Source organism: Rhinatrema bivittatum, chromosome 5, assembly GCF_901001135.1.
Source record: "Rhinatrema bivittatum chromosome 5, aRhiBiv1.1, whole genome shotgun sequence".
NCBI classification, from domain to species: domain Eukaryota; kingdom Metazoa; phylum Chordata; class Amphibia; order Gymnophiona; family Rhinatrematidae; genus Rhinatrema; species Rhinatrema bivittatum.
The window spans coordinates 15,817,244-15,843,288 of record NC_042619.1 but is presented as its reverse complement, the minus strand read 5'-3'; the positions used below and the strand labels follow the sequence as shown (position 1 = coordinate 15,843,288).

General features: G+C 47.6%; 1 protein-coding gene across 3 annotated transcripts in view; it reads right to left on the bottom strand.

Annotated features, from left to right (window-relative positions):
* Positions 1-19,993, bottom strand: part of PDE2A (phosphodiesterase 2A) — a 733,167-nt gene extending 713,174 nt beyond the window's left edge. For 2 of the 3 annotated variants that reach the window (XM_029602057.1, XM_029602058.1), the window contains exon 1: positions 19,539-19,747. In XM_029602057.1, the coding sequence (XP_029457917.1) occupies positions 19,539-19,718 (180 nt within the window). In that variant the 5' untranslated portion in view covers positions 19,719-19,747. Of the gene's footprint in view, positions 1-19,538; positions 19,748-19,862 lie in introns of those variants that run through there. The other variant, XM_029602059.1, reaches the window with a different exon arrangement.
* Between the last annotated feature and the right edge of the window lie 6,052 nt (positions 19,994-26,045).

Below are 26,045 nucleotides of genomic sequence, written 5' to 3'. Positions count from 1 at the left end.
CGTAGCACGCTAAGAATTTCTGAAGTTTCTGCAGGTGTTGTCAGGGTGACAATGTGCACATTTAATGAGCCAGCTCTTATTTTTCAGTGCACTGGCCTTTAAAAAATGTCTCAAATTAAGGCTGTCCAGCTGCTTCCATGATCACCAGATTGCATTAGAAGCCCTGCTGCCTCAAATTAGCCACAAAAAAGACGACTGTTTTGATCATGTAAAATGTTTTGGATATTTTTTGCATGTGCAATAAAAATATACACTCTAGAATTTGATCTTCATGTCTGCAAGAATAGTTAAAAAAAAAAATAAAGCATTTTAAGACTTTCCATAAACTTCAACTAACATGCACTATGAAACAAAAATGCTAAAAACCTGAACCGTTTTTTGCTAGTGCACTTTTTTTTAAATAAGGACAATGAATGCATTGCGAAAAACTTTACACTTCTTGCAAGGGAGTCATAAAACAGCCCATGTAAGCAAAGATTCCTGCAAATTGCACTTTGCAGGGCTGGGCAGGGCACAGTTCACAGATAAGGACCATCTAGTCCCTGCCCAGTTTAATTTCTGGTGCAGTGCCACAGACCCCAGCAAATCTCCAGCTTTCTCTTTGCTTTTGTCTCCATTCCATGCATCCGCCACTCTTCCTGGCAAGACATGCGTTTTGTTTTAGTATTTCCCCTCCACTGCTGAACGTTTCTGCACTGTGCAGGGGAAGGTAGGTTTCCAAAGGCTAAGCGGCTGAATCCTCAGAGCCGGATTTCCAGATGTCTAGGAGGGCACACATACTATCACAAGGCCCAGGTTTTTTAGCTGCGTACAGAAGGGATGCGCGGACATTTCCATGAGCAGAGTGGGCATGGTGAATCTCCTGGCATCGTTCAGCACGGTGGAAGTGCAGGCAAACGTTTAAAGTCAGGCATGTCCTTTAAATCTGATTTCCTCACGTACCCTGAACCAAATGGCACTGCCTCTATTGCTCCGTTTCTGCTGAGCTGTACCTGCCTGTGCTCGGGTCTGGACCCAGTCTGAGCTCTGCCTGGCTACTCCTTCTGCATCTCAGTTTCCAACAGTTCCACTATTTCAAAGATAGGATTTTGTAAGGTTCACCAAGAAACTGGACAGGTGAGGTTATCCTCAGGGCATCTAACAGCAAAACCTGAGGCCAACGGAGTTCCCCACCCGACCAGCTCTGACAGCCGTACAGTAAGGGCGCCCATCAGTCTTACAGCACCGCACTGTCAAACAGTGATAAGGATTCAAGTGCAGTAAGGCTCTGTCCCAATCTGAGTGGCTACCTGGCGCAAAGGGAGATGAAGGGGCTTGCCAAGGTCAGCAGCAGCAGCAGTTGGGGGGGGGGGGGGGCCCCTATTTGTATCTGGTTTCCCTGGTTCTCAGCCAACTGTGGCAACCATTAGACCTTGCTTTTTCTGGGTAAATCCCCCAAATTGGCTAGTACTTCATTTTTTGTTTTACCTGCCCCAAAAATGTGCCAGTTATCTGACACACCAACCCTCCCTCCCACCCCCACCTAACCCAGACAGCTTCTCTTCCATGGGGGGATTAAGAATTCTCCCCTCCCTCCCTCCCTTCGGCCTCAGCACTGCTCCAGGCGACAGATCCAGGGTTTACCTACGCTCGGTGCACCCTCTATACGAACCGGACCCTGCATCTTGTGCTGGGGGGATACCGAGCAGGACCCCCAGCTCTGACCCAGCAGGCTCTCACCGAGCAGAGTGCAACTGCACCCACATTAAGAGCACAGACTTCCAGACTGCATGGACTCTGTAGGACTCTGTTCCCTAAGTTACTTCTCATGTTACTTTGCCTGAGCCACTGGGTAACCAGAACTTTCTTTAAGACATTTAAGAAATCTAGAAATTGGATTATCAAAACCTCAGCAATCTGGTTACAAGAAAAAGAGCATAGCTCTCAAAAGCTCCAAACAGTGGAGGGATGCAGAGTCTTGCATGCCTAGGATTTCTAACTCTGAACAGCAGTGACCAAAAAAAGTCATCTCTTGGCTGATTTTTGACTATTTCTGCAAAATAAATATCTGGTCTGAGTCCAGTTCTGGGGAAAGAGCTGTCCAGAGAACCAATGGTGAGGATAGCAGCCAATGACTACAGAGTTAATGAAAACTGAATTCCCCTCTCAGATCTAAAGGTTGTACCTCCAGACCTATGGGGGGAAATAAGGGTGGGATGCAGGGGGGAAAGCTTGCACTGCCTCCGCCCGTGGCCTACCATTCCTGTGACGGTGTGCTACGTGTTTGTGAAGCTTGCACTGCCTCTGCCCGTGGCACACCATTCCTGTGGTGGCGTCCTGCGTGTTTGTGAAGCTTGCACTGCCTCCGCCCGTGGCCTACCATTCCTGTGGTGGTGTGCTGCGTGGTTGTGAAGCTCACACTGCCTCCGCCCGTGGCACACCATTCCTGTGGTGGTGTGCTGTGTGTGAAGCTTGCACTGCCTCCGCCCGTGGCCTACCATTCCTGTGGTGGCATGCTACGTGTTTGTGACGCTTGCACTGCCTCCGCCCGTGGCCTACCATTCCTGTGGTGGTGTGCTGCGTGTTTGTGAAGCTTGCACTGCCTCTGCCTGTGGCATACCATTCCTGTGGTGGTGTGCTGTGTGTGAAGCTTGCACTGCCTCCGCCCGTGGCACACCATTCCTGTGGCGGTGTGCTACGTGTTTGTGAAGCTTGCTCTGCCTCTGCCCATGGCCTACCATTCCTGTGGTGGTGTGCTGCGTGTGAAGCTTGCACTGCCTCCACCCGTGGCCTACCATTCCTGTGGCAGTGTGCTGCGTGTGAAGCTTGCACTGCCTCTGCCCGTGGCCTACCATTCCTGTGGCGGTGTGCTGCGTGTTTGTGAAGCTTGCACTGCCTCCGCCCGTGGCCTACCATTCCTGCGGTGGTGTGCTGCGTGTGAAGCTTGCACTGCCTCCGCCCGTGGCCTACCATTCCTGTGGCGGTGTGCTGCGTGTGAAGCTTGCACTGCCTCTGTCCGTGGCCTACCATTCCTGTGGTGGTGTGCTGCGTGTTTGTGAAGCTTGCACTGCCTCCGCCCGTGGCCTACCATTCCTGCGGTGCTGTGCTGTGTGTGAAGCTTGCATGTCTGCTGCCTGTGCTGCAGCTTTTGTGTGTTGGGGCAATCGATGTGTGTGTGTGGTCTGAATGCGTAGCTTGTACTGCCGCTGCCCGTGCTGTACCTGTTCTGTGGAGATATAGACAGCATCTGTTTCCAAAGCTGTCAATCCAGCACCTTTCACATACTCTAAATTCACTCAAATAAAGAAAGAAAAAATAGATATTGCAATTCTCTGTAGCATCCCCCAGCAGAGTCTGACCTTGCTGAAGATGTGTTTTACCTTCTGAAAGTTCAATTGCTTCTCTTTTATCCTTCCTTCATTTCCATCACTGCTCTTGGCACTCAGCCCCCCTCCCTGCTCTATGCAAATGGATTTTAAGTGTAGTGAAAAAAAAATCAAAGCCCTGCCAGTGTTTGAAATTGCTGTAATTTTATAAGAGATATCTAGAAACCATTACCTGGAGCTTGGGTTAGTTTTCGCTCTGCTTTGCACCATAAAAGAAAGGCTGGCATGAGAGAGAGAGAGAGAGAGAAATCTTTGCACGTTCAAAGCACCCTACGGCCTGCTATTAGACTAATGAAATTCGGGGTTCAGTGTTGATACTGAATGTAAATTATCCACGTGAAAGATTAATTAATCTGTGTTAGATTCCGTTCCGAAATTGTTAGACATAATTGCCTTGTTTGCAGATCTATCAGATCACAGAATCAACTGGGCCACATTGGAAATTCTTCCCCTAAATATTCACCGTACAACAGCTATTTCTGATCTTTACTCATTTCAGCCAAAACAGGAGGGGATGAAGTACCTCGGTAGGGAGTGATCTACCATGATGATTTCGAACAGCCAATTTTGACTAATAATATAAAAAAAAATTTTGGATGGGGGCACGGGTAAGGTTTAAGGATTTACTGAATACCCATGTCAAATTATTTTTTGGAAATTGATTGAAATTATGGAAGATACTTCTGCCTGTAATAAAAAAAATGATAGATATTAAAAATGTGTTTTAAGGCCAAGGATAGTAAAATAACCTGGATAACATATTCCTCTAAATACATTTTTTTTTTTTTTAGTGGTCTATAGGTACAGCTCTTAGTTTACTGCAGCAACTCAGGCGAGCATTTTGCAGCCAAAGTTAGAAAATTCTGCAGCAATGTTTCTGAAATCCGATAGCAATTTGGTGGTGTATTTGCATAAATTTGAATAATTTCGCATATTAAATAATGTACATGCATTTTGCATAACAAAAATCAAGTCGTTTTCCAGCTTTCCTTTATATCTGTACAACTTGTTTTTCTCTTTTGCAAATTATGTGTAGGGGATCTCAGGTATCAATGTGGGAGAGAGGATGAGGAGAGGGAGGAAGGAATGGGGAAGAAGAGAAAGAGATAGGGAATGGAGGGTGGAGGGTGGAGAAGGAGAGAGGGAGATGTGCCCCCCAGCTCCTGGGATGCCATCGACGCATGCTTCTAAAGCTCCAGAGACTCTCCGTGTTACCTTCTAAATATGTGAGGATATAAGCGTTGAAGATCCCAATGCAGCCAGGGCGAAGCATGGCCCGTGTCAGGGGGGGGGCTGACAGTGCTGCAGTTATGACTTGGTTACACTGCCTTAACCGGTGCAAGACCAGACTGCCTGACAACTGAATTGGTGCAATAAATTCTTTTGATATTTCAAGACGGCTCCTGTCTGTAGATGTTTTTCAGCTGTGGTGAAGTTCTGGGTTGGGGGGAGGGGGGGGGGGAGGGGAGCCAAGGGAGCAATAAATGTAATGCAAGCCATTCCAGTTCCAGACTGGCCCCCAGTAGCCCATGGGAAAGGGCCAGAGTTTGCAGGCCTTCCCCCTTGGCATCATGGAAGGCTGGAGGCCCTGAACGGAGCATCTGATGTACAAATATGAAGGCGCTGCAAAAAGTAACAGAACCTTTCAGAAAATCTGGAAGCCTCTAGTACCAGAGAAGATGGGACCAGACCACCTATACAGTCTGTCCCATTTATCCCCGAGTACATTGCAAGTATATATCCCCGCTGCCAGCCTTAAAGCGTGACCGTTTAGCCAAGACAGGTTCTTTCATCTTCCTCATTTGTATTTTACTGTCAGAAGAACCAAAACTGGACTCGGGGTTCTGGGACAATAGGCCAACTGGACTCCTCCGAGACTATAGTTACCAACCGGCATAAACTTTTCAGGGTAATGATAGGCAAATTGTCAGAAAGCTGCTATAACAGGAGTGCGGATGTGCCAGCCGTCCGATTCGATCCGAACAGCGTATTTACACTGATGAATGTAATTCTTCAGACACGTTCATTCTATTCTTTTCTTGATTGTGGATCGCTTGCCTCCCTCCCACAGCTCGCCTTTTTTCGTGCTCAGTCTAGCTGGAGTTTGAGGGCAGGGCCTCAGGACTCTTCCCCTTCCTCTGAATTATCCACCAAGGCACAGGAAAGGAAGGATGGCAGAGGTGACGCTCTCGGTACAGACACAGGAAATATTTCTTCAAGGAGAGGGTGCTGGATGCATGGAAGACCCTCCCGGAAGCAGGTGGGGGGGGGAGACCAGAACGGTCATGGAATTCAAAAGGGCATGGGATAAACAAAGAATCCCTGCTGGTTACAGAAAGGAAATGAAAAAAAACGGGGTAACCTTTTCCTATTCCACTAAAGTTTACATTACGGCTTGGGGGCAGCCTGCAGAAAGCGGCAGCTCCCATGACCCTAAAAAAAATAATGAACAAAAAAAAAGGCTTTCTGGACAGACTGGATGGACCTTTTTGGTCTTCATCTGCCATTATTCAAAATAGTACTATTTTATCCAGGTCCAGAGACTTTCCCACGCTTGAGGAGGAAACCCTGCCGTAGACTCAAACATGTAGTGTGAGCAAGGAACAGTGCACCCTGCAGACTCTCTTTGCCTTAAACACCTCACTTTTTATGACAGATTGCAGCTGAAGCAGCAGATGCAGGACACATTGCTATGGCCCCTCTGGGCAAGGAAATCAGGGAAGTGTGCTTGGTAAAGCTGTAATTCTGTAGCAAGGAGAGATTTCCTAAGCTGCAGAAGTCCTGTTTCAGTTCATGTCTTTTACCCAATCCTCTCACCTGGTTTCTACCAACGCTCTCTGCCGGATCCTCGCATTTAAATTCTGCTACAGTGCTAGCCTATGCCACACCTCTGCTGGTCGCCTGTCCCGAGCAGGCGTACATTCTGCCATGGGTTTGGTTGCCACCACCTCAGCTGGTAGGTTAATTCCAGGCATCTGCCAACTTCTCAGTAAAGAAGCATTTCTCGTGTTTCCTCTGAACCTTCCTCCCTGCAACTTCTTGCCCTTGAATTTCCTTTTTTATGGAAATTTATCACCTTCCTGTCCTGTACTGAAGCCTGTCAAATATTTGAATGTTTCTATCATATCCTTCCTTTTTATTCCCATCTGCAGTGTAAAAGGGGTTACATTTCTCTCAGTTACCTGTAAACCGATGTGATATCTCGATCGAATGTTGGTATATAAAAGAAAATAAATAAATAAATAAACATGTACCAGGGGTGTGCAATAACCAATCTTGATGCATGCCCCTTCTTGAGCACCATGATGCATGACATCAATAAGGGCTTACTCTGACAGCTTACGGTACAGAGAGACACCATAGTCTGAGAGAGAGTTTAATGATTCACTCTCCTGAGATAAGTTTCAGCAGCTCCTCACTGTCTCAATTGCTCTCGGGGAATCTCCTGGAAACAACTCCCTTCTCTCTCTCTCGCTACAGGCAACTCAGTTTTCTTATAGGCTGGCATATTCTGAACGTGCATATTTAAAACGGAAATGCCATCTCTGAATTAGAGAATGGACTTAACATATATTTAATATGAAACTACAGAGACCTTACAAAAATAAGGAAGGGCAAGTGTTTACATTTTTAGTTTGTATGTCAGGCAAACCTTGCACATTTCTGGATCTACTCGCGGCATGGACAAATGGCCACTAACCTGACCTTCACCAGCTTGTAGCAGCACTGAAATGCAGCTAAAACATCTTGTAGAACAAGGGGCAATCCACATGGAATCCCCTACAGGAAGTCCCACTGAACCCTGGACTCTTCTTACATCCTAAGGCCTCAAGAAAACCCATTCATCTCCCCGCCCCAGGAAGGACCTAAGAAAAATTCAACCAGGTTCCCCTTCAAGCAGGAAAAGGTGAAAGGAAACGTTTTGCTTATTTAATCCCAGCCACTTCCTAACTGGGGTGAGAACCAAGGAAAATCCAAACGAGCTTGTCCCAAGCTCCCCAAAATCTAAGGTGACCTTCACTTGGCTTTGACACTCACTTCAGAAAGAGCTCATTAGACTCGAGCAGCTCAGAGCATGTCAGGGCAATTTCACATTTGCACAGGGTGACCAGATGATCCAGTTCTGGGTTCATTCCACAGTGAGCACGGACCCGTAGTTATGATTTCCCAAGAGAAAAGCAGGACTATAACGCCCTACGTGCAGTGCGGAAAAGAAAGAAAGTGGAGCCAGCTGGTTACTGTGGTTTCAATGCAAAGGCAAGTTGAGGGTTGCCATCAGGTGCACCTTAAGCGATGGGCACACTAGGCCTGTGTCCAGAGTCCCTGCTTTCACCGGGAGCTCTTTCTTGCGGTTGTCCCTACCTTTTCTCTTCTTCCCACCTCCCTCCTAGCCGCTCCTCCTTCCTCAGCACAGGCTCCTCTCCAGCTTAGCACCTGTGGACTCCCATGCTGTTTGAACAGCTTGTCATTGAACTAAGTGAGTGCGAAGGAAGAAGAGGGGTGTTGGCACCGTGTAAGAAGGAACATGGGCCATGGGAGGAAGGAGGTGAGGAAGAGGGGAAAAAAAAAAAAAAGGCAGGGCCAGTGCCAGGAAAAAGCTTAAAGCTTCAGGAGAAGCAGGGACATGGGAGAACATGGAGTCAGGGATGGTGATGGGGTGCAAAGCCTCCCAGATGGAGTGGGAGGAGAAAATGGGAACTCCTAAGATTGGAAGACTAGAACGAGGACTCCCAGAGGAGGAGGAGGAGGAAGTGAGGACTCCCAGATTGGTGGAGGGGGAGAGTGGAGACTGAGGAAGGGGAAGAGAAGGCGAAGAAAGACTCCATAGATTCGTGGGTAGCAAAAGAAAAGAGAACGGGGAATCCCAGATTAAGGAGGGAGGAAATGGGGACACCCAGAGATGGTGGGGAGAGCAAAGATTCCAAGACTGGGTTTGACGGGGAGCTATTTATCTCTCTCTTTTCATCGGCAGCTCAAAGAGTTATATTCAGGTACTGCACGTGTTTTCCTTGTCCCCAGAGGGCTTACAATGTTTGTGTCTGAGGCAATGAAAGGTGAGGACCAGCCCAAGTCACAAGGAGCATCAGCAGCTCTAACCACTAGAGACAAATAAAATAAGCATAATCTAAAACCAAGGTGCAGACATCCAAATGGCTAAAATGAAGCTAATTAACAGTCATCTGGAAAAAATGGACTTTTAAAAGCCATATAAATTTTACAGTGGTCTTTTTCCCCCCAATCTCAACTCCTTTGGTAAGGAGTTCTAGAGAGCTGAGCAGCACATGCAGAAGCTTGAAGTCTGCTTTTCATCATCTTAAATTTCCTAAAAGGTGGGATAGGCAGTTAAAAAAAAAAGTAGTTGCTGATCTCAGATGATGGCCAGGAAAATATTTCACAAACTTTTCTCCAAGTAATCTGGGGCCTGGGTCATATAAAGCCTCAAACCCCCTGGCAGACAATCTCAAATTCTGCTCTCTAATGGTCTGGAAGACAATGACGTTTACCCGAAGCACACCCAGAAATTAAACTGGCAGCTGAATTCTGGATCATCTGCATAACCTTTAAAGCTGGAAATGGAGCCCTACAAACAACAAATTACAGTAATCCACTGGGGCAGTAATTAAAGAGTGGAACCACCATGTGAAACTGTAGGACAAGGCTCAGCTTAAACCTGGCCGTCCTGCAAAAGCTGTAAATGGAGTCCCCCCCCAAAACGTTAGCCTGAGTTTGAAAAGTCTGATTACCCCATCCGAGCAAATCTGGACCTGAGTCAAATGAGCTCATTTTTTGCTTTCCCCTGGCACCTCCATCCGGCTATTTTTCACGCAAGACGACACCAGTCTCAAGCCCCTTACTGTTTCAGTCTGGCAGGTTGGTGGGGCAGGTTGGCATGGGGGTTTTTGTTTTGCAAGGTTTTGTATGACTTGACTCTATTGTCGGCAGCAAAGGGAGCTTGTGTTGCCGTTACTGAGGGGGACACCAGAAAGTAAATATTTTTGTATCGTGAGCAGTAAGGGGGAAACGTCCTAGTTCTGCTCTGCTCCTATGCTTGGGGGGCAATTGCTGTGGACACAAAGCATGGTTTATGTTTTGGGATTTTGTCTCATCCCCACACTTCACTCCCATATACAAGAACTGATAAGAGTGACGCTATCAAACAGGTTTAGTGGCAATTCTATCCATTGCCTGAAACAGATCCGGGGTTTCTTTGTTGGACAGAATTCCCAGCGTCTCTCGGCCTCTGGTGCAGAGGAAGCCATGGGATCCCCTAACAAGGCAGCTCCCTCTTCATGTGGCACGCAGGAAGACTCCCCGATGACAGACAGCTGCAGGATCATTTAAAGTTTCGTACTTAAAATCGTGATCTCCAATTCCATGTTTTGACAGGCTTGCTCTTGGGTGGGGCAGGGGGAGGCTGCTAATCATGATTAAAACAATTCAACAAATATCAAAATCATCTCAGGGTGGGAAGGGCTTCTGGGCCCCTGCTTCAGATCTTTTACCTAGGTCAGCAGTAATGGGCTGAAATGAGGGAAAACTCAGGACTGGATCAATCCATCCTCGGTAATATGGAGCCATGGGATAGCAACTTTCTCCTGGAGTGGGGTTTTCAGGATATCCGTAATGAATATGCATGAGACAGATTTGCCTGAAAGGCGGACTGGCTGGGTGTGCCTCCGGGAGAGGGGTGAGAAACACTGCTGTACGGAGAGGACTCTTTTCTGCTGGGCACTTATTTGATCCTGTGAGAGAGGCTTAAAGGGCTGCCTCTCCCTGACAGGATACGACTCCGCTGACCTGACATCGTCACCGATAGGAAAAGTTACCAAGGGCGAGAAACAATACGAAGGGAGAGGGGTCAGGCAAAAACCGCAAAAAAAACAAAGAAAGTTCACGAGCGGCTTGAAGAATGACGGAAATAGCTGCCTCTCCCCCAGTAAAACCATAAAATAAACAGCAGTGTTATGAGAGCTCTGGCATAGGCAGGACGAACTACACACACACACACACACACACACACACACACACACACAGTGCCACTCGGTGAGGCACTGGAAGCCTCTCGAGGAAAACGCACACCACATCTGCACCATGACAAGCCTCAGGGAATGAGATTTAAGAACCTGGAATGTGAAAGAGGCATTCAAATGCATCAAACGTATAAATGAGGCTCTAGAAAGCAAGGTGCTGATAGGAAGCTCAGAGGGGCAGACTCAGGAGCAACCAGCAAACATTTCTTCACAATGCATTTATTTATTTATTATTTTTTTATATGCCGACATTCGATCTGAGATCACATCGGTTTACATTCAGGTGCCGGAGGTATTTTCCCTACACCCCCCCCCCCCCCCCAGAGAGCTTACAATCTAAGTTTGTACAAATGGCCTCCCACTAAAGGCGACAGAATCTGAGGAAGCCCAGGATAAGTACAGAGGGTCCCCTACATGCCAAGCAGCGACTGAAAAGCCAGGCATCATCTGGGGGTCTACAGCACTGCACCGGGAACGAAGCTGGGCCAGACCTGTCAGATTCTCTGTCTCTCCCTTTATCGGCACCTACCAACATACGCCGAGGGATTTACAAAGCATCCCTCAGACCAAAAAAAAGACACGGGCTGAACGCAAAGAGCCTGCAGTCTGGAACAGTTCCTCCCGCAGCACGTGCAAGGGACTCATAGTCCATAACCAAATCCAAAATGGGACTGTAAAGTATCAACTGAGCAATTCCAGTCCTTCAGTAAAGAGATCGGACCTAGAGGTCTCACACAAGTTCCAGGTCTCACTCACCAGAGACACTGCCCAGCACAGCCACATCAGCCGATGCTCTCCCATACACACACACATGCATGCAGCACACTGTCCCATACACACACACATACATGCATGCAGCACACTGTCCCACGCACACCAACACTGTGGGGCCCATGCGATAAATCAGCGCATTAATTGAGTATCCCTTTTCCTAACCTGTGCACAGCCACGGGTTAGGGAAATGGACGCTCATTAATTGAGTATCCCTTTTCCTAACCTGTGCACAGCCACGGGTTAGGGAAATGGACGCTCATTAATTGAGTATCCCTTTTCCTAACCTGACCGCTGGCACACTTTTTTTTTTTTTTTTTTTAAACCTTTTGATTCCTCCCACTTAATATGGCCTCGATATTAAGTGGGAGGATGTACAGAAGAGCAGTATTGATTGTTTTTCTGTACACTTTTTTGGGCTGTTCTAGGCAGGCGTTAATTTCTGAGGGTAAAAACGTGCGGGTTAGGCGCACATTGTTTTTTTTAGATCTGGGGAAAAATAGCCGATAGCCTCACTGACATGGCCCACTAATCCCCAAACCGCGCAGCCAACCACGGGTTAAACAGTGCGCTCAGCTGAACGCAGTGTTTTGCACTGGCCCCCTGCATGCGGTTTAGGAGATTTTCTGGTCGGGATAGAATGAACGCGTAAATCGGAGGGGCCAGGTTGTGTCTCTCTCCTCTCTGCTTCAGTGCCCACGTGCAGACACAGGCTGCTGCATACATGCACATACAGATACACAGGCACGGCTTCTTACTGACCCTGGGGCAAGTCAACATGGTACCCACTGTGGACGCAGCGCATCCCCTCATCCCCGGGCAGTCACAGCTACTGCCCCACTGCTTTGACAGGCTGCTTCTTCTTCTTCTCTGGGGACAATGAATCTTGCTTTTTGTTTTTTCCTAAGCACCCAGAATATTTTGTGCCAGCCTGGTCACAAGGCCCCCCTCGCGCAGCATGGACATCGCTTGTGTTTATTTCTGGTGTGAACGTGCGAGGCAGACGGGATACAGCTGCTCCGGAGGAAGGTCACAGCACTCAGGAGCAAGGACAATTCAAGTGTGGGGAACATCCTAGCCAGTCAGACTTCCAATGGAAAAGGCTCCAGGCCCTTACAGCCAGTCGTGATTTTAAGCCCATTGCAAGTCATCTGCCAAGCCCTTAGGAACTAGTGAATGTCACTATTTTTTCCATAGTTTGCTCATGAAGTACTTACGGTTTCTTTTATCCCTCTGGCAACTTGATGGGTAACTCAAATTTTTTTTAATCCCCATTGCTGTAGGAAGATACAGCACAGGCAGCAGCAGCAGAAGGTTTACACACACACACACACACACACACAGTCCTACTATAGAACAGGAACAGCATGGGCAGCAGCAGTGCAAGCTACACACACAGACACAGTCCCATCACAAGACAGATACAGCACAGGCAGCAGCAGCAGAAGTTTTACACACACACACACACACTCAGTCCTACTATAGAACAGGAACAGCATGGGCAGCAGCAGTGCAAGCTACACACACACAGACACAGTCCCATCACAAGACAGATACAGCACAGGCAGCAGCAGCAGAAGTTTTACACACACACACACACACACACACACACACACACACACACACTCACTCACAACCCTGTCAATGTGCCTTTGCTTTTCGCTGCCAGGACTACCCCTATGAGTGAAAGGATAATTTAGTTTCATGCCAGTACTGGGTCCAATCAGTGCTTTACTGCCCCTCAATGGGTTTTTTTTTCCTATTGATTTGATCATCTGTTCACTGGGAATTTGACCAAGACCACAACTCATTTTGTACAGCCCACCAAACGCCTTTTGAGTTGATGCAGGCTGTCAGCCACTATTGGCCTGACCTGGATTTGAACTGGCGAGTTTCAGATGAAATTCTCATTACCTTTCATCCATCCAGCTTCCCTCTCTTATTTGCCCATTCTAAGCACATAAAATCTTCCAAATGGAGGTCTGCTATGCGCTGGCGAGATTCTGCTGCCTCAGCAGTATTCTACCCTTCTGCCACGGAGCAGCAGGCCCTAATCTAAATGTTATTTCCAGAAGCAGGCCCCAGCTTCCTATTCTACCTGAGCGGACCGGAGAACACCAGATCTTTGCTCTCTGCTAACATCAAACAGGAGAGCAAACCCTCCTCGGCTAAAACTAACAATTACACATGCATCAGCATTTCTCTTGACAGACAAGAAGGCCCTTTAGATTCCAGCGATGTCAAGAGTACATTTAAAAAGCATACGACTATATGAGAAACGAAGTAATTATGCATGGCTCTGATGTGCTCTGAAATGAATTCCAGTGACACACACACACACACCCTCTACAGAAATGCAAGCAAACCTTTTTGTATGGGTGTAGACTATAGAAATACCGAGTCACAAACTGCCTATGACAACAGGGAGATTCTCCCATTGACTTTAGCTGATTTTTAATCGGAGGAACGACTGACTTATACCAGGTAACTTTGCCCATTTGACTTCAATTGTATTACCATGTTCTCTCTTGCAATGCGATACAGCTGCAGAATAGAGAGAGATTTTGCCGATTGTGAGATCCAGAAACTGGGATGCCTTTAAGGGGAAGGTGGTGGCGGTGGTGGCCTCTGCTGGTATTGGAAGAAAGCAGGAGGCAGTTACGAGGCTCAGCTCACCTCAACCCAGGTCAACCGAGCAGGCTGATTCATGACATAGATGAAGTTGTAATTCTGGTCATCCTATTAATTTCCCTAAGAAAAAAACAGTGCTGCAACTCCATGCATGCCACAGGACAAACCCAGGACTGGATCAGCTTGTTCAGCTGAGCTCAGGTGAAGTGACAACCTTAGCAGCTAGTCCAGACTTTGCAGTGACAGTTCTCAGCCAGAATCCAGTACAAATAGCCAATAGGCGTCAACCCTGAACAATGGCGTTGGGAACGCTGCATCCACAGCACTGCCAATCCTGGCCCAGTCTGCAGAGCAAAAGATGGGCCCTCATCCCCATCCCCGACTAGTTCTAATGCTGGGCTAGCAAAAGGTGATACAGACCGTTAGAGCACAGCACATGGACTAAATAAAGAGCCTTCCGCCATGCCTATGGACGGTGCTCCCAGTAGAGTACAAAGCAGCCGAAATGGCTCACTGCCTTCGGATGCAGAAACGGCATTCCTGGACATGCTTGCTGGTTCCGCCGTTATCTCAGTCCTCAGTACTTTGCCTTCTGGTAAAGGAGGCGTCCATCGGGAACTACACACGGTGGTTAAAAAAATCTCCTCTTCATCAGAATAATCTGTGCTGAGAATGGAAGTGGGGGTCCATCCATCCCAGCTCTAATCCTAATTCTGGCTTTCTCAGGGCCCCCCGGCACATCATCAGGCACCGCTGCCTTTCGCTGCGCATTGATGCTGCGACAAGCTGCTTGCAGCTTCATCGAATCCCATGCCCCGCACCTCTGCCAACCAGAATGCCAGCAATGATGATGATAGCGCAAAAGAAACATGCACAGTAGCACCTCAGAAAAGGCATCATCATACAAGGAATATTCTTGCAACAGAACTTCTGAGTGTAGGCGGCTTTGCTGGCACCAGGAAGCAGCGGCATGCAATCTGAAAGGAAATTTTTCTAAAACAGCACTGTTCTGACAAAGGGCATGTCTTCCACACACTGGAACCTGGGGACCTGAAAATACATCTTTACAACAACAATGCCCCCTACGATAAGAATGATTTTACTTCTGCAGGAAGGAACCTGGAGACTTGAAAAGATGTTCTTGTTTCTTCCAGAAATAGCATAGCAAGGGCCTTAAAAAAGCGATATCCTCAGGGGGAAAACCCTTTTTTATACTGGAGTTTTAAATAGCCATCCTACAAGTGGCACATTCTTGTAACAGAACACCGGCAGCGAGGCTCTGGGGCTTGGCAGTGCTGGTCCTAGAAGCCGAACGCTCCCAGAACGGAATTAGTGGCACAGAGTGGGGAAAGGAGGTGGCAATTCTGCATAACCTTCGGAGCACAATGCTGCTTTACTTAGAGGTCTCGCCTTCCCTTCTCCTGCTCAGAAAAACGCCCCTCACCTGCTCCTTGGGCAGTCACAGGAGGAAGGGAGGGAGGGCGTGCACAGAGTGCTACACGGGGAGAGCCACCACAGTGGCCTGGGCTAGAGAGGAGTAGGAAGCCGCCATTGAGATAAATAATGAAATAAAATGACTTTCTTAGATCTTCAGGATGCATGCAATATCGACACCAGTTGTCGAGAAGCCCTTGAACACAAACCTGTTTTGGGAGGGGGGGGGGGAGCAGGAGAAACTGCTGTTTCTGCACTGAAGGCGATGAATGCACAGGGTAAAGCCAAGTGATCCCTCCTGAAAGAGAGCGACACCCGCCAGATTTCCACCACGTTTGCTTTAATCCTCTGATCCCCACCCACCCCAATCTGCCATTCATTTATTTATTTAGAAACTTTTATATACCGGTATCAGTGGGGACATCACACCGGTTCACATATTAACAGAAGGCTTAGAAAATACATTTCAACAGGGAAGGGGAACTGGGCAGGGGGTTAACATAAGGCAGTATGGAAGATAGATTAAACAACAATAAATCAACAAGAGGTCATAAGAAAATAACAATATACAATGTAATTGATTCCTTAATATAAGGAAAAGGGCGGTCACCTAAGGGGGTGGGGAGCTATGGTGGGGAAGGGAGGAGCTATTCTGGGTAGACTTGGTTGAACAGGAATGTTTTTAGTTTCTTTTTGAATTTGATCGCGCATGGTTCAAGGCGCACGTGGGACATTCATGAGTGATAAGTAAAAAAAACGTCCCCCCCACTTCCTAAAACTTCAAAATGGTGCCATCACAGCAAAATGCAACTTGGAGGGGAGGTCTGTGGAAACACCAGGTGGACTTGGGCAACTTGGCAGATCTTCTGCCATCCCAGGAGGTAGATTTTGCTGCACCTATTTTAAGGGAATGTAGCCCAGAGATTAGCACGGAGTTATAGCGAGGTTGGAGGCAGCCTCAAAGCTGCTGAAGGAGTAACACTTGACGGTACTGGTGCGTCTTATGACAATAAATGCTCAGTAGCAGGAGGCTGTTTAATTGGAAATACGGCCTCCAAGGTGGAAAAAGGAGAGGACCCTGTGATTTGGGGGCAGTTAGCATTGAAGAAGGAAGGAGGAGCTAGGATTCAAGTTGGTGTCAAGTTCCACGCTAGAATCAGAAGAGAGCTATTCCCCGGAGCCTAGGAAAGATCCAAGAGCCCAGGGAAGTGAAGAGACCAGGAAGGACTGGCAAAAAAAAGTCCCATAGAGGGTCAGGCTGCACAGACAGGAGTCAGAGTCAGAAAGAGGACTGCCACAGAAACAGGCAATGCAATGCAACATGTGAACAGTCTGGAAAGGACAACTAAATCCCCAATCCCCCGTGCTATGTCTTGTAGGGAGGAGAGGAAAGTCACATCCATTAAACCCTCTCCTCTGGGTAGAAGCAGCAAGGAGCCGATTAAAAAGGAAGACCGTCAGAGTCCCCCTGCGAGGGGTCTCGCACCATATCAATCCCCAACCTGTGTACAAGGAACTGTTCCTGCACAGGGGGTTGTTGCAGGAAGTTTCAAAGTAATACAACTTGCCAAAGGCGGTGAAATTACACTCTTGGTTAAATCTGTGTTTGGCAGATTTATTCACAAACTTAAATCTGCACATTACTAGTGCTGAAGAGGGCTATCACCTCACCCAGACCAACTCGGAGAAGCTACGCCAGTCCTGGATTACCTCCACTGCATATCTGGAGTTGCAGGCAAATCAGGAAATACAGCTCCATGCAAGTAACGGAGCAGAACCAGGACTGGGGTGGCCTGGAGGACATGGGGGTCATGTGTGTGGATCTGCCACTCTGCATCATCTGGCTCTAAAAAGCAGATTTTTTGGAAAAAGAAATTACAAGGACCTAGTGATAGCAAGGAGGTGGAGGTTGGGAATATTGGGGTAATAATTTTCAGAGACAGAGGGGGAAAAAGTGTTTCCTTGTAATACAAATGGCTACAAGGACTACAAGTCCCAGGATACACTGGTGTAGGAGTTAACCATGCCAACCCCCCTCACAGATTTCACCATGCTTCCTCCTAACAGTCCCAATCTATGTAGCAGGTAACAAACACAGTTATTTGACTTCAATATTGCTCAAAAGCAAACACTGTAAGGCTTCATAGCAAATATGATGTCCATAAACCATCTTACAAAACATAAAACATATCCCAGGGACGTGCATTACTTCTTTTCAATTCCTGCAAACCCCTTACAACCAATTCCGTCCCGTGTGCACAGCTATGCTTCTCAGAAAAGGAGAAAGGGCTCCAAAAATCCCTCACTTATCTGGAGACTTTCTCCCAAACTCTTCTACAAGTGTGCGGCGGGAGAGGTTCATTGCACCGCATGTCACGGGTTCATCTCCTCGCTCTTCAAGAATTAACTGACGTCCAAGACAGCAGTGACCTGGGCTAACCGTAAATCTGACGTGAGATCGTGTGGCCAGGCAGCTGTGGCCATCTTCAGAAAAAAACAGAAGCATACACGCCATGCGACGCGTCGCGTGCATACGTCCCATGTAATCAAGCACATTCCGTGTGCATGCTGCTGGTTAAATGTAGTATATGTGTGCGTGCACTGCATATGCTTCTATGCGGTGTGTGTGCTGTCGACTTAGCGTGCAACACAACCTGCTTGTACACCATACATTTAAGAGTACAAAATGTGTGCAGTATGCAGACAGCACACACAATGCTCTTTTAGTGAAATGGAGGAGTAGACTAGTAGTAAGAACCAAGGAAACCAGGGTTCAAAACCCACTGGGCAAGTCACTTCCTCCCTCCATTGCCTCAGGTACCAACTTACTAACCCATTTACTAAGCATTTTCCCCCTAGACACAGAATGGGAGAAAAGACTCAATAAATCAGGCCTTTAGATTGTAAACTCGCTGGGGGACAAATACCTATAGTACCTGAATGTAATCCACTTTGGCTGATCAGGTAGTGTTCAGTATGACAGAGAGCGTGCAGTATGTATCTTGTGTGCATAATGTACGAATGAGCATGTGGTGTGTTTCCTGTGCATACACTGTACATGTAACGTGCATCCAAGAACATGCAACATACGACTGAGAGCACACAGTGTGTATCCTATGTGTTCGCTACACTACATATGACCAAGCACGTGGTGCATATCTTGTGCGTGTGACATACAACCGAGAGCGAACAGTGTGTATCCTATGTGTACACTACACTACATATGACCAAGCACGTGGTGCATATCTTGTGCGTGTGACATACAACCGAGAGCGAACAGTGTGTATCCTATGTGTACACTACACTACATATGACCAAGCACGTGGTGCATATGATGTACAACCGAGAGCGTGCAGTGTATATCCTGAGTGCATTAGGTATGACTGAGTACATTGTGTGTACCCTGTGTGTGCACTGTATGCACGCTGCATGCATAATTTAGGACACACAGCGTGCAGTGTGCACACTGTGTAACATGTAAGAGTACACAGTGTGCACCCCGTGTGTGTACCATATGATTCAGATTATGCACTGAGTTCACTGCACACTTGTGTTTCTGTAGTGGCTGTTATCCACCAACATACCCAGAGGTCCCTGTCCCCCAGGACATCCTCTCAGTGTCTCGGGTTACTGCACACTCCTGGACCTGCTATACAAGGCTGTCATTACAAAAGTTTCTGTGGTAAAACTAATCCATGTTTCATCATGCAAACCATTTTGAGAACATCGGAGTGTAAAAATGGCATATAAATAATTTTAAATAAATAAATCATAAACCAGTGCTCCGGCAACAGGAAAAAAAAAACTTTTTGAATCACAGCACTTCTAGCACTTGTCACTGCTCTGAACTGGACAGCGTGCTCTGCTCTGGCAGTGCAGACAAGAGATGAGACCAAGCAGCTGAAATGCTACAGCACAGATCACAATTAGCAAACAAGATAAAGCGATACAAAGCAGCCGGGTCTGCTACCCATCCCGGCTGCAAGCTTGGGAAAGTTAATCCCGCATCCCAGAAGGAAGAGCAGAGCTCTCGCTTTCCGCAGGAGCCGCCAGCAGGCTGGAAACTGATCCCTCTTCCCTCACTTCAGCTGACATTCCCAGCAGAGGACAAAAAAAGTGTCCAGGGACCTGCAAACCGGAGGGCTCCTTGCCTGCCCCTCCTGGGCACCCAGGCGTGTTCACAGGGTGGGGGTTTGAGGCGGGATATTCTACATGGCCAGCTGCCAGAGTCCTTCGGCAACCAACCAAACCAGTCAAATCACAGCAAGAAATCCAGCAAACGAAGAGGAAAATCGAGCGTCCTTACCTGCAGAGCATCCGACCACACTGGGGTCTCTTCAGCCTTCAGAAAAATCTGCTGGCCCCGTCTAAAAAATTGAAGAACTGCAATAAGTATCTGGTGCAGAATTAAAACCATGGTGTCTCTCTCCCTGTCTGCAAAGTCAACTCCTTCTTTCTTCCTGCTTGTTACAACACACACACACATCCAACACACGGTCACTCCTCAGCTTTCAAGCTTTGTCTACACATATATACACACACATTATTCTGTAGTCCTACTAGCCCTCCAGCAAAAAAGGCACATCCTATTTCACCGGCTGCCCCTCCCTCCTCTCCTCCCTCTTCCCACCTCTCTCTCTGGGCTGTCAGTGGCTTTCTTGCCATCATCCACACCTGCTCCCCAGAGCGATTGGACAGGCACAGAACTCACATTGGTCTATCACTGTCAGAGGCAAAAGAAATAGGGGAAAGAGACTGTGTGTGTGTGTGTGTGTGTGTGTGTGTGTGTGTGTGTGAGTGTGCGCGCGCCCCCTGTGCTATCACAGGCACTACAAAGTAAAACAGGAGGCTTCCCCAGGGTCCTAGAGCTGACAGAGAGTGGAACGCCTGAGAGAGAGAGAGAGAGGGAGGGAGGGAGAATCAGAATCCCTAGAAAGACTGCACCTCCTAAAGCTCTAGACATGGGGCAAAGAAGAATGCACTGTCACCCCCAAAAAGCTATTTACCTGCATTAAATCCTATGGGCAACTCAATGGCATGCAGTGGAGCCATTTTCCAAAGCCCATTCACAAAAGTAAATCCAAGTTTTAAGTGTGTACGTGCTTTTGAAAATCAGGCTCTAAACAGAGGAAGCATGCGCTATAAAGAACACTGGCACTGTGTCTTGCATTTCATGTCCCCTTATATTTAGTGCACACGAAATGTGCTGGATCAACAGCACTGGAAACCGAAGCGCTTTACCCACAGAACGAGAACTGCTCAGGCAGCAGCAGTGCAAACTTTACACACCAGCCCAGAACAGGCAGCAATGCAAGCTTCCCTGAAACACACATTGACAGCCTCAACATGGAACAGGCACAGCATGGGCAGCAGAGGTGCAAGTTTCCATACACAAAAAAGAGGCACAGCGCAGTCAGCAGGAGTGCAAGCTTCCCTTCCACCACAGAACAAATACAGCCTGGATTGCAGCAGTGCAGGTCACACACACACACACAGATACAGCCTGGGCAGCAGAGGTGCAAACTTCTCACACACACACACACACACACACACACACACACACACTGCCTTGGCCCAGAACAGATACAGCCTGGGCAGCAGAGGTGCAAACTTCACACACACACACACACACACACACACACACTGCCTTGGCCCAGAACAGATACAGCCTGGGCAGCAGAGGTGCAAACTTCACACACAACACATCATAAAGCAGGTACAAGAAGAGCAGCAGCAATGCAAGCTTTCCATGCACGCACACACACATGCACACTGTCCCACCACAGAACAGTACAGCATGGGAAGCAGCATAACCAGTGATACACAGGTGAGAGGCTCTGTGATTCGGTGCCAGTTCCCTTGAGCAAATCTCATCCCCATTAGTGGTTAATCTTCTGTGACCGAGATGAAATCCCAAGGCTTAACCTCGTCTCCTTTGATGCCAGTTCCTCAGTATAACCAAGGGATGGTGCTTCCACTGGGCAAATCAGGCGGTCACCTAGAATGCCAAAACGTGGCTGGGAGGAGGGGGATGCAAAACCCTGCCAGCGACTGGCAGAGCCCATCCTGCCAACTGCAGAAAAAAAAAAAAAGAGAGGTGCAGGATCACTGGCAGAACCCATATCAGTGGTGCCTGAAGGAGAATCCCGGGGCTGCTGATGGTGTCAGCAGGACGCAGCCTGGCTTTAGAAGGGGAGAAAGAGGTGAAATGAATGCTGGGGAAGGGAAGAGGGGGATACACAGAGAGAAAGAGGGCACTGGATGGTGGGAAGTAGAAAACGTGTACGCTGAGAGCAGGTGGGAGGTTGAAGTGTGCAGAGGGTGGTGGTGGTGCAGAGAAAGCAAGAAGATGCTGATTGGGTGGGGGTGCACACAGGGAGGGAGAGAGAGAGGTGCTTAGCAGTTGGCAGGGTGCAGAGAGAGAGAGAGCGAGCGAGGGTGCTGGGCAGATGAGAGGGGAGTGGAGAAAGGGGATGCAGCTCTGCTAGACAGGGAGAGGAGATATGCTGGTGGCAGAGAGGAGGATGCTGGGCAGACGGTGGAGTAAGGTGTGGGAGAGGGAGGGGGGTGCTGTGCCTGTGCTGGAGCTGCCGCCAACAGGTAACTCACGGGGGGGGGGGGGGGGGGGGGGGCACCAGCTACTCGTACAGCCTTGGGTAACTGCTTTACCTCCCCTGCATCTCCTGCCGAGACCTCAGAAGAGAAATCATTTTATCTCTCCTTGGGCCTGCCCTATGTCCCGTTCACACAGTGCCCAGCCTTGCCCGTCTGGATGTAAATATACACGAGATGTTTGCACACAGTGGATGCAAACCAGGCTGGCTGGATGTGAGCCCATGGAGAAACACGAGAGAGATTTTTAGGATCTCAAGTACACAAGAAGCGCAGGAGAGGTTTTTTTCAGTGGAAATAAAGTTTTAAAAGACAGCGCCCCCTGGGGAGGAGGCTAGAAGGGGGCAGCCCACGGTGTGCGCTTGTGTTCTCCTCTCGCTGTCCGCGATTAGTTGATCCCAGCTGAAGCAGTGCCCGCGACCTTTTCCTGGCAGAATTACTGCAGAGCTTTGCTTTCTGTAGCTCTCGTAGCTTTTGCTCTTGCCCGATGCTCCCTCATCAGACCTGACCCTGCTGAGCTTCAGAAATCCAGGGCAGCTGGGGAAGGAGGGGAAGGGGACTCGGAAGATAACTTATGGGAATATTTCTTCACCAGAGAGGATGGGGATTCATGGAACAGCCTTCCAGTAAAGCTCACGGAGGTAAAAACAAATAGAACTGAAGCTAAGCCTTGTTTTGTTTCACAGTTTCAGACTGGCTTGATAGACATACGAGATACACCACTTTGAGAACATATAGCAAACACTAATACAATGTGTACAGGTAAACTCGCCCCCTCCCCCAGCCGCACCAGGGACTGTGGAGCCCTTGCGGCATCCGGGATCGCGGATTCTGCTATGGGAGCCCTTTCACTCACAGAAAGCGGCCCTCGTGTCAGGTGAGAGAGAGAAAACATCCCAAACCGTCAAGCAGCAGGGACCCCCCTAACTCTCCCAAAAGGTGACGTCCCTCTTACAATTTATTTTAATTCGGCTCCCGCCTTTGGACCACATTCTCGCACAGTAGAATCCCTTGCCACTGGAATCAGGAAATCCATTTCTATCGCACACAGAGGAAAGGCAGCTCTCTGCCCGGGGGGGTGATCCAGACCTCTCCTCTCACCCTTTCATCCTGCGATAAGGAAATCCTCCGGAATCTGGATCCACTCTGACCTCCAGCCGGAAGAGAGAGGAAAGCCATGGCTCCCCTTCAGGTAGACGCCCAAGGAATCTCGCTTTTATAAGCTATCAACGACCTGCCATGTTTGGGGATGGGTCTTCCTCTCAGCTACCAAGTCCCTTGAGCCCTCCCACCACTGCTGAAATGTCCCTCCTTCCACTCTGTGATAAGGCCTAGCCAGCGTTACACACAAATACAGCAGTTATCATTTACAGTGTACAATATAATCAAGACAAAAAACGTGTGCAACATTCCCCGTAGTCATCAGATCCCATATATGTTTAATTTACTTTAAATTTCTGTGCCGTATTACCCAAGGTCCGAAGCAGCTTTCGTCAAACCATTCACACATACAAAAAGAGAAACAAATTCACAAAGCCCGCTTGAGGATAGACTAAAGCTACCATTCCATTTAGCAAAAGTTATCTTTCCAAAGACACTGGTGCTAGCATTAAACACGTCACACCTAGGTCTGTTTCTAAGACAATACACAGAGGGCAGTTTTCAGATATTTTACCCTTGGACTTTGCATCGGATTAGAGAGAGCGAGCGAGCATCCTTTCCTCCTGAAACTTGCCATGGGTACTTTTTTTTTGTACTTGTGCACTTCTGCACCTTTTTCGTGCGGGTGGAATTTGTACGGACAATACTGCGTAGAGACTTGGACATGCTATCTACCTGCGTTGCTTTTCAATCCTGCCCAAAAGCAGCGGATTTTCCAATAGGCACCTGCCCACGAGTGGCGCCCCGCTGAGCGAGTCACTTGTTTTACATTGGCCACGGCAGCACCACGCCACCTTGTAGAGGGTGGGGGAGGAGCAGCCGTAGCTATAAATCCAGCACTGCCAGAAAAATGTCTCTTCTAAATGCTGCTAAAAGTCCGCACATTATGGATCCCTGTGCACACTGTCAGCCAGATGGAGGAAGGGTAATTTTCAGACAGCAAGTGCACACGGGTGAATGGCTTTGAAAATTGTCCTCTAATTTGCCTTCTTTGGCTTAATTATTGATTTTCCACTGAACATCCACAGCAGCTGATATGGGTTGGGTGCAAGACCCTCAGACTGAGCACACTGGCCTTTTCCTCCTCCCCTTGGGCTGAGTCACAGCTCTGTGCCCTGTGTCACAAGAACGTCACGGTCAACAGGTGCACTGCAGAGGGGATATGCATGGATGTCATAGTGCAGGGGCGCTGGTAGGCATTTGTCATCACAGGGGCCACACCCTTGCTGGCTTAGGAAGGGTTAAGAAAGCTTGACTCAGAGGAAACTTCCCCTCCAGTGCTGGGCTAGCTTGTATCACCTCAGCAAGCATCACAGTGGCAATAAGGGAAGAAAAACAAGGGGAGAAATATATAGTAAAACGATACAAGTATGTAATCGTTTATAGAGCATCTCCGTCAAATAATAACAGTAATTTAAGTTATATTTGCAAAACATATGTAATGCTCCCCCCTTCCTGGCACTGGAGGGACTCAGGGACTCATGAAAATGTTAGCTCAGACCCTTGGTGGATAGGAATCCCAGGTAGAAACAGGAATTCACACTGCACAGATGGACTTGCATTTATTAGGCATTAATCATAATTCCAAAGAATCACTGCATCCAATATCCATCCAGGTAAAAATAAAAAAAAATGTATATATAGTCTTGCCTCCTAATAATTATTGGTAGGATATTCCTGACAGAGGTCTAAAGTCAGTTCACACATTTAATTCTTGCGCACATTCCCTCTCTTCTCTTTAAAAGTGATCATCTGTCACCAGAACACTTTTTCAATTCTGATGCTACTCTTCCAATTCATTGTTTCTTGTCTTTTGGGGCAACATCAAGAAATTCCTCTCTTTCCAGCCCACTGGTTCAAATCCATTCATATTTTACTGTTGGACCGCCAAAATATTACACTGAAGCATCATTTTTCAACCACTAATATATTACCAACGGGATTTCCAAGCTCTCAGAGTCAACATTTCCTTTATTCACTATTCCCATCCCTCTGAGGCACACAAATTCTAGATAAACTATAGACAAACTCTATGGGCAACCATCCTTTCTGTGTTCAGCTGCTTAAAGGCACAGTTCAGATGAAGGAGTTCCTATCCTGGAGTGAGAAAGGAATTAGAACAGAAGATATGCCATACTGGGTCAGACCAAAGGTCTGTTTCCAACAGTGGCCAATCCAAGTCACAAGTACCTGGCAAGTATTCAAACTTTAAATAGATCGCAATTATATCTTTTTAGAGATGTGGCAACCAGAATTGTACACAGAATTCAAGGTGCGGTCCAACCATGGAGCGATACAGAGGCATTATGATATTTTCCGTTTTATTCACCATTCCCTTTCTAATAATTCCCAACATTCTGTTTGCTTTTTTGACTGCCTCAGCACACTGAACCGACGATTTCAATGTGTTATCCACTATGACGCCTAGATCTCTTTCTTGGGTTGTAGCACCTAATATGGAACCCAACATCGTGTAATTATAGCATGGGTTATTTTTCCCTATATGCATCACCTTGCACTTATCCACATTAAATTTCATCTGCCATTTGAAAGCCTAATCTTCTAGTCTCACAAGGTCCTCCTGCAATTCATCACAATCCGCTTGAGATTAAACAACTCCGCATAATTTTGTGTCATCCGCAAATTTGATCACCTCACTGGTCGTACCCCTTTCCTTGAGGCACTACACTGTTTACATTATTCCACTGTGAAAACTGATCATTTAATCCTATTCTAGGTTTCCTGTCTTTTAACCAGCTTGCAATCCACAAAAGATCCAACAGAAGAAAATAGGATAATGCATAAGCGTTGGCAAGTTAAATGTAAGACATTGATAAAACAGGCTAAGAGAGAATTTGAAAAGAAGTTGGCTATAGAGGCAAAAACTCACAGTAAAAACTTTTTAAAATATATCAGATGCAGAAAGCCTGTGAGGGAGTCAGTTGGACCGTTAGATGATCCAGGGGTTAAAGGGGCACTTAAGATAAGGCCATCACAGAAAGATTAAATGATTTCTTTGCTTTGGTGTTTACTGAAGAGG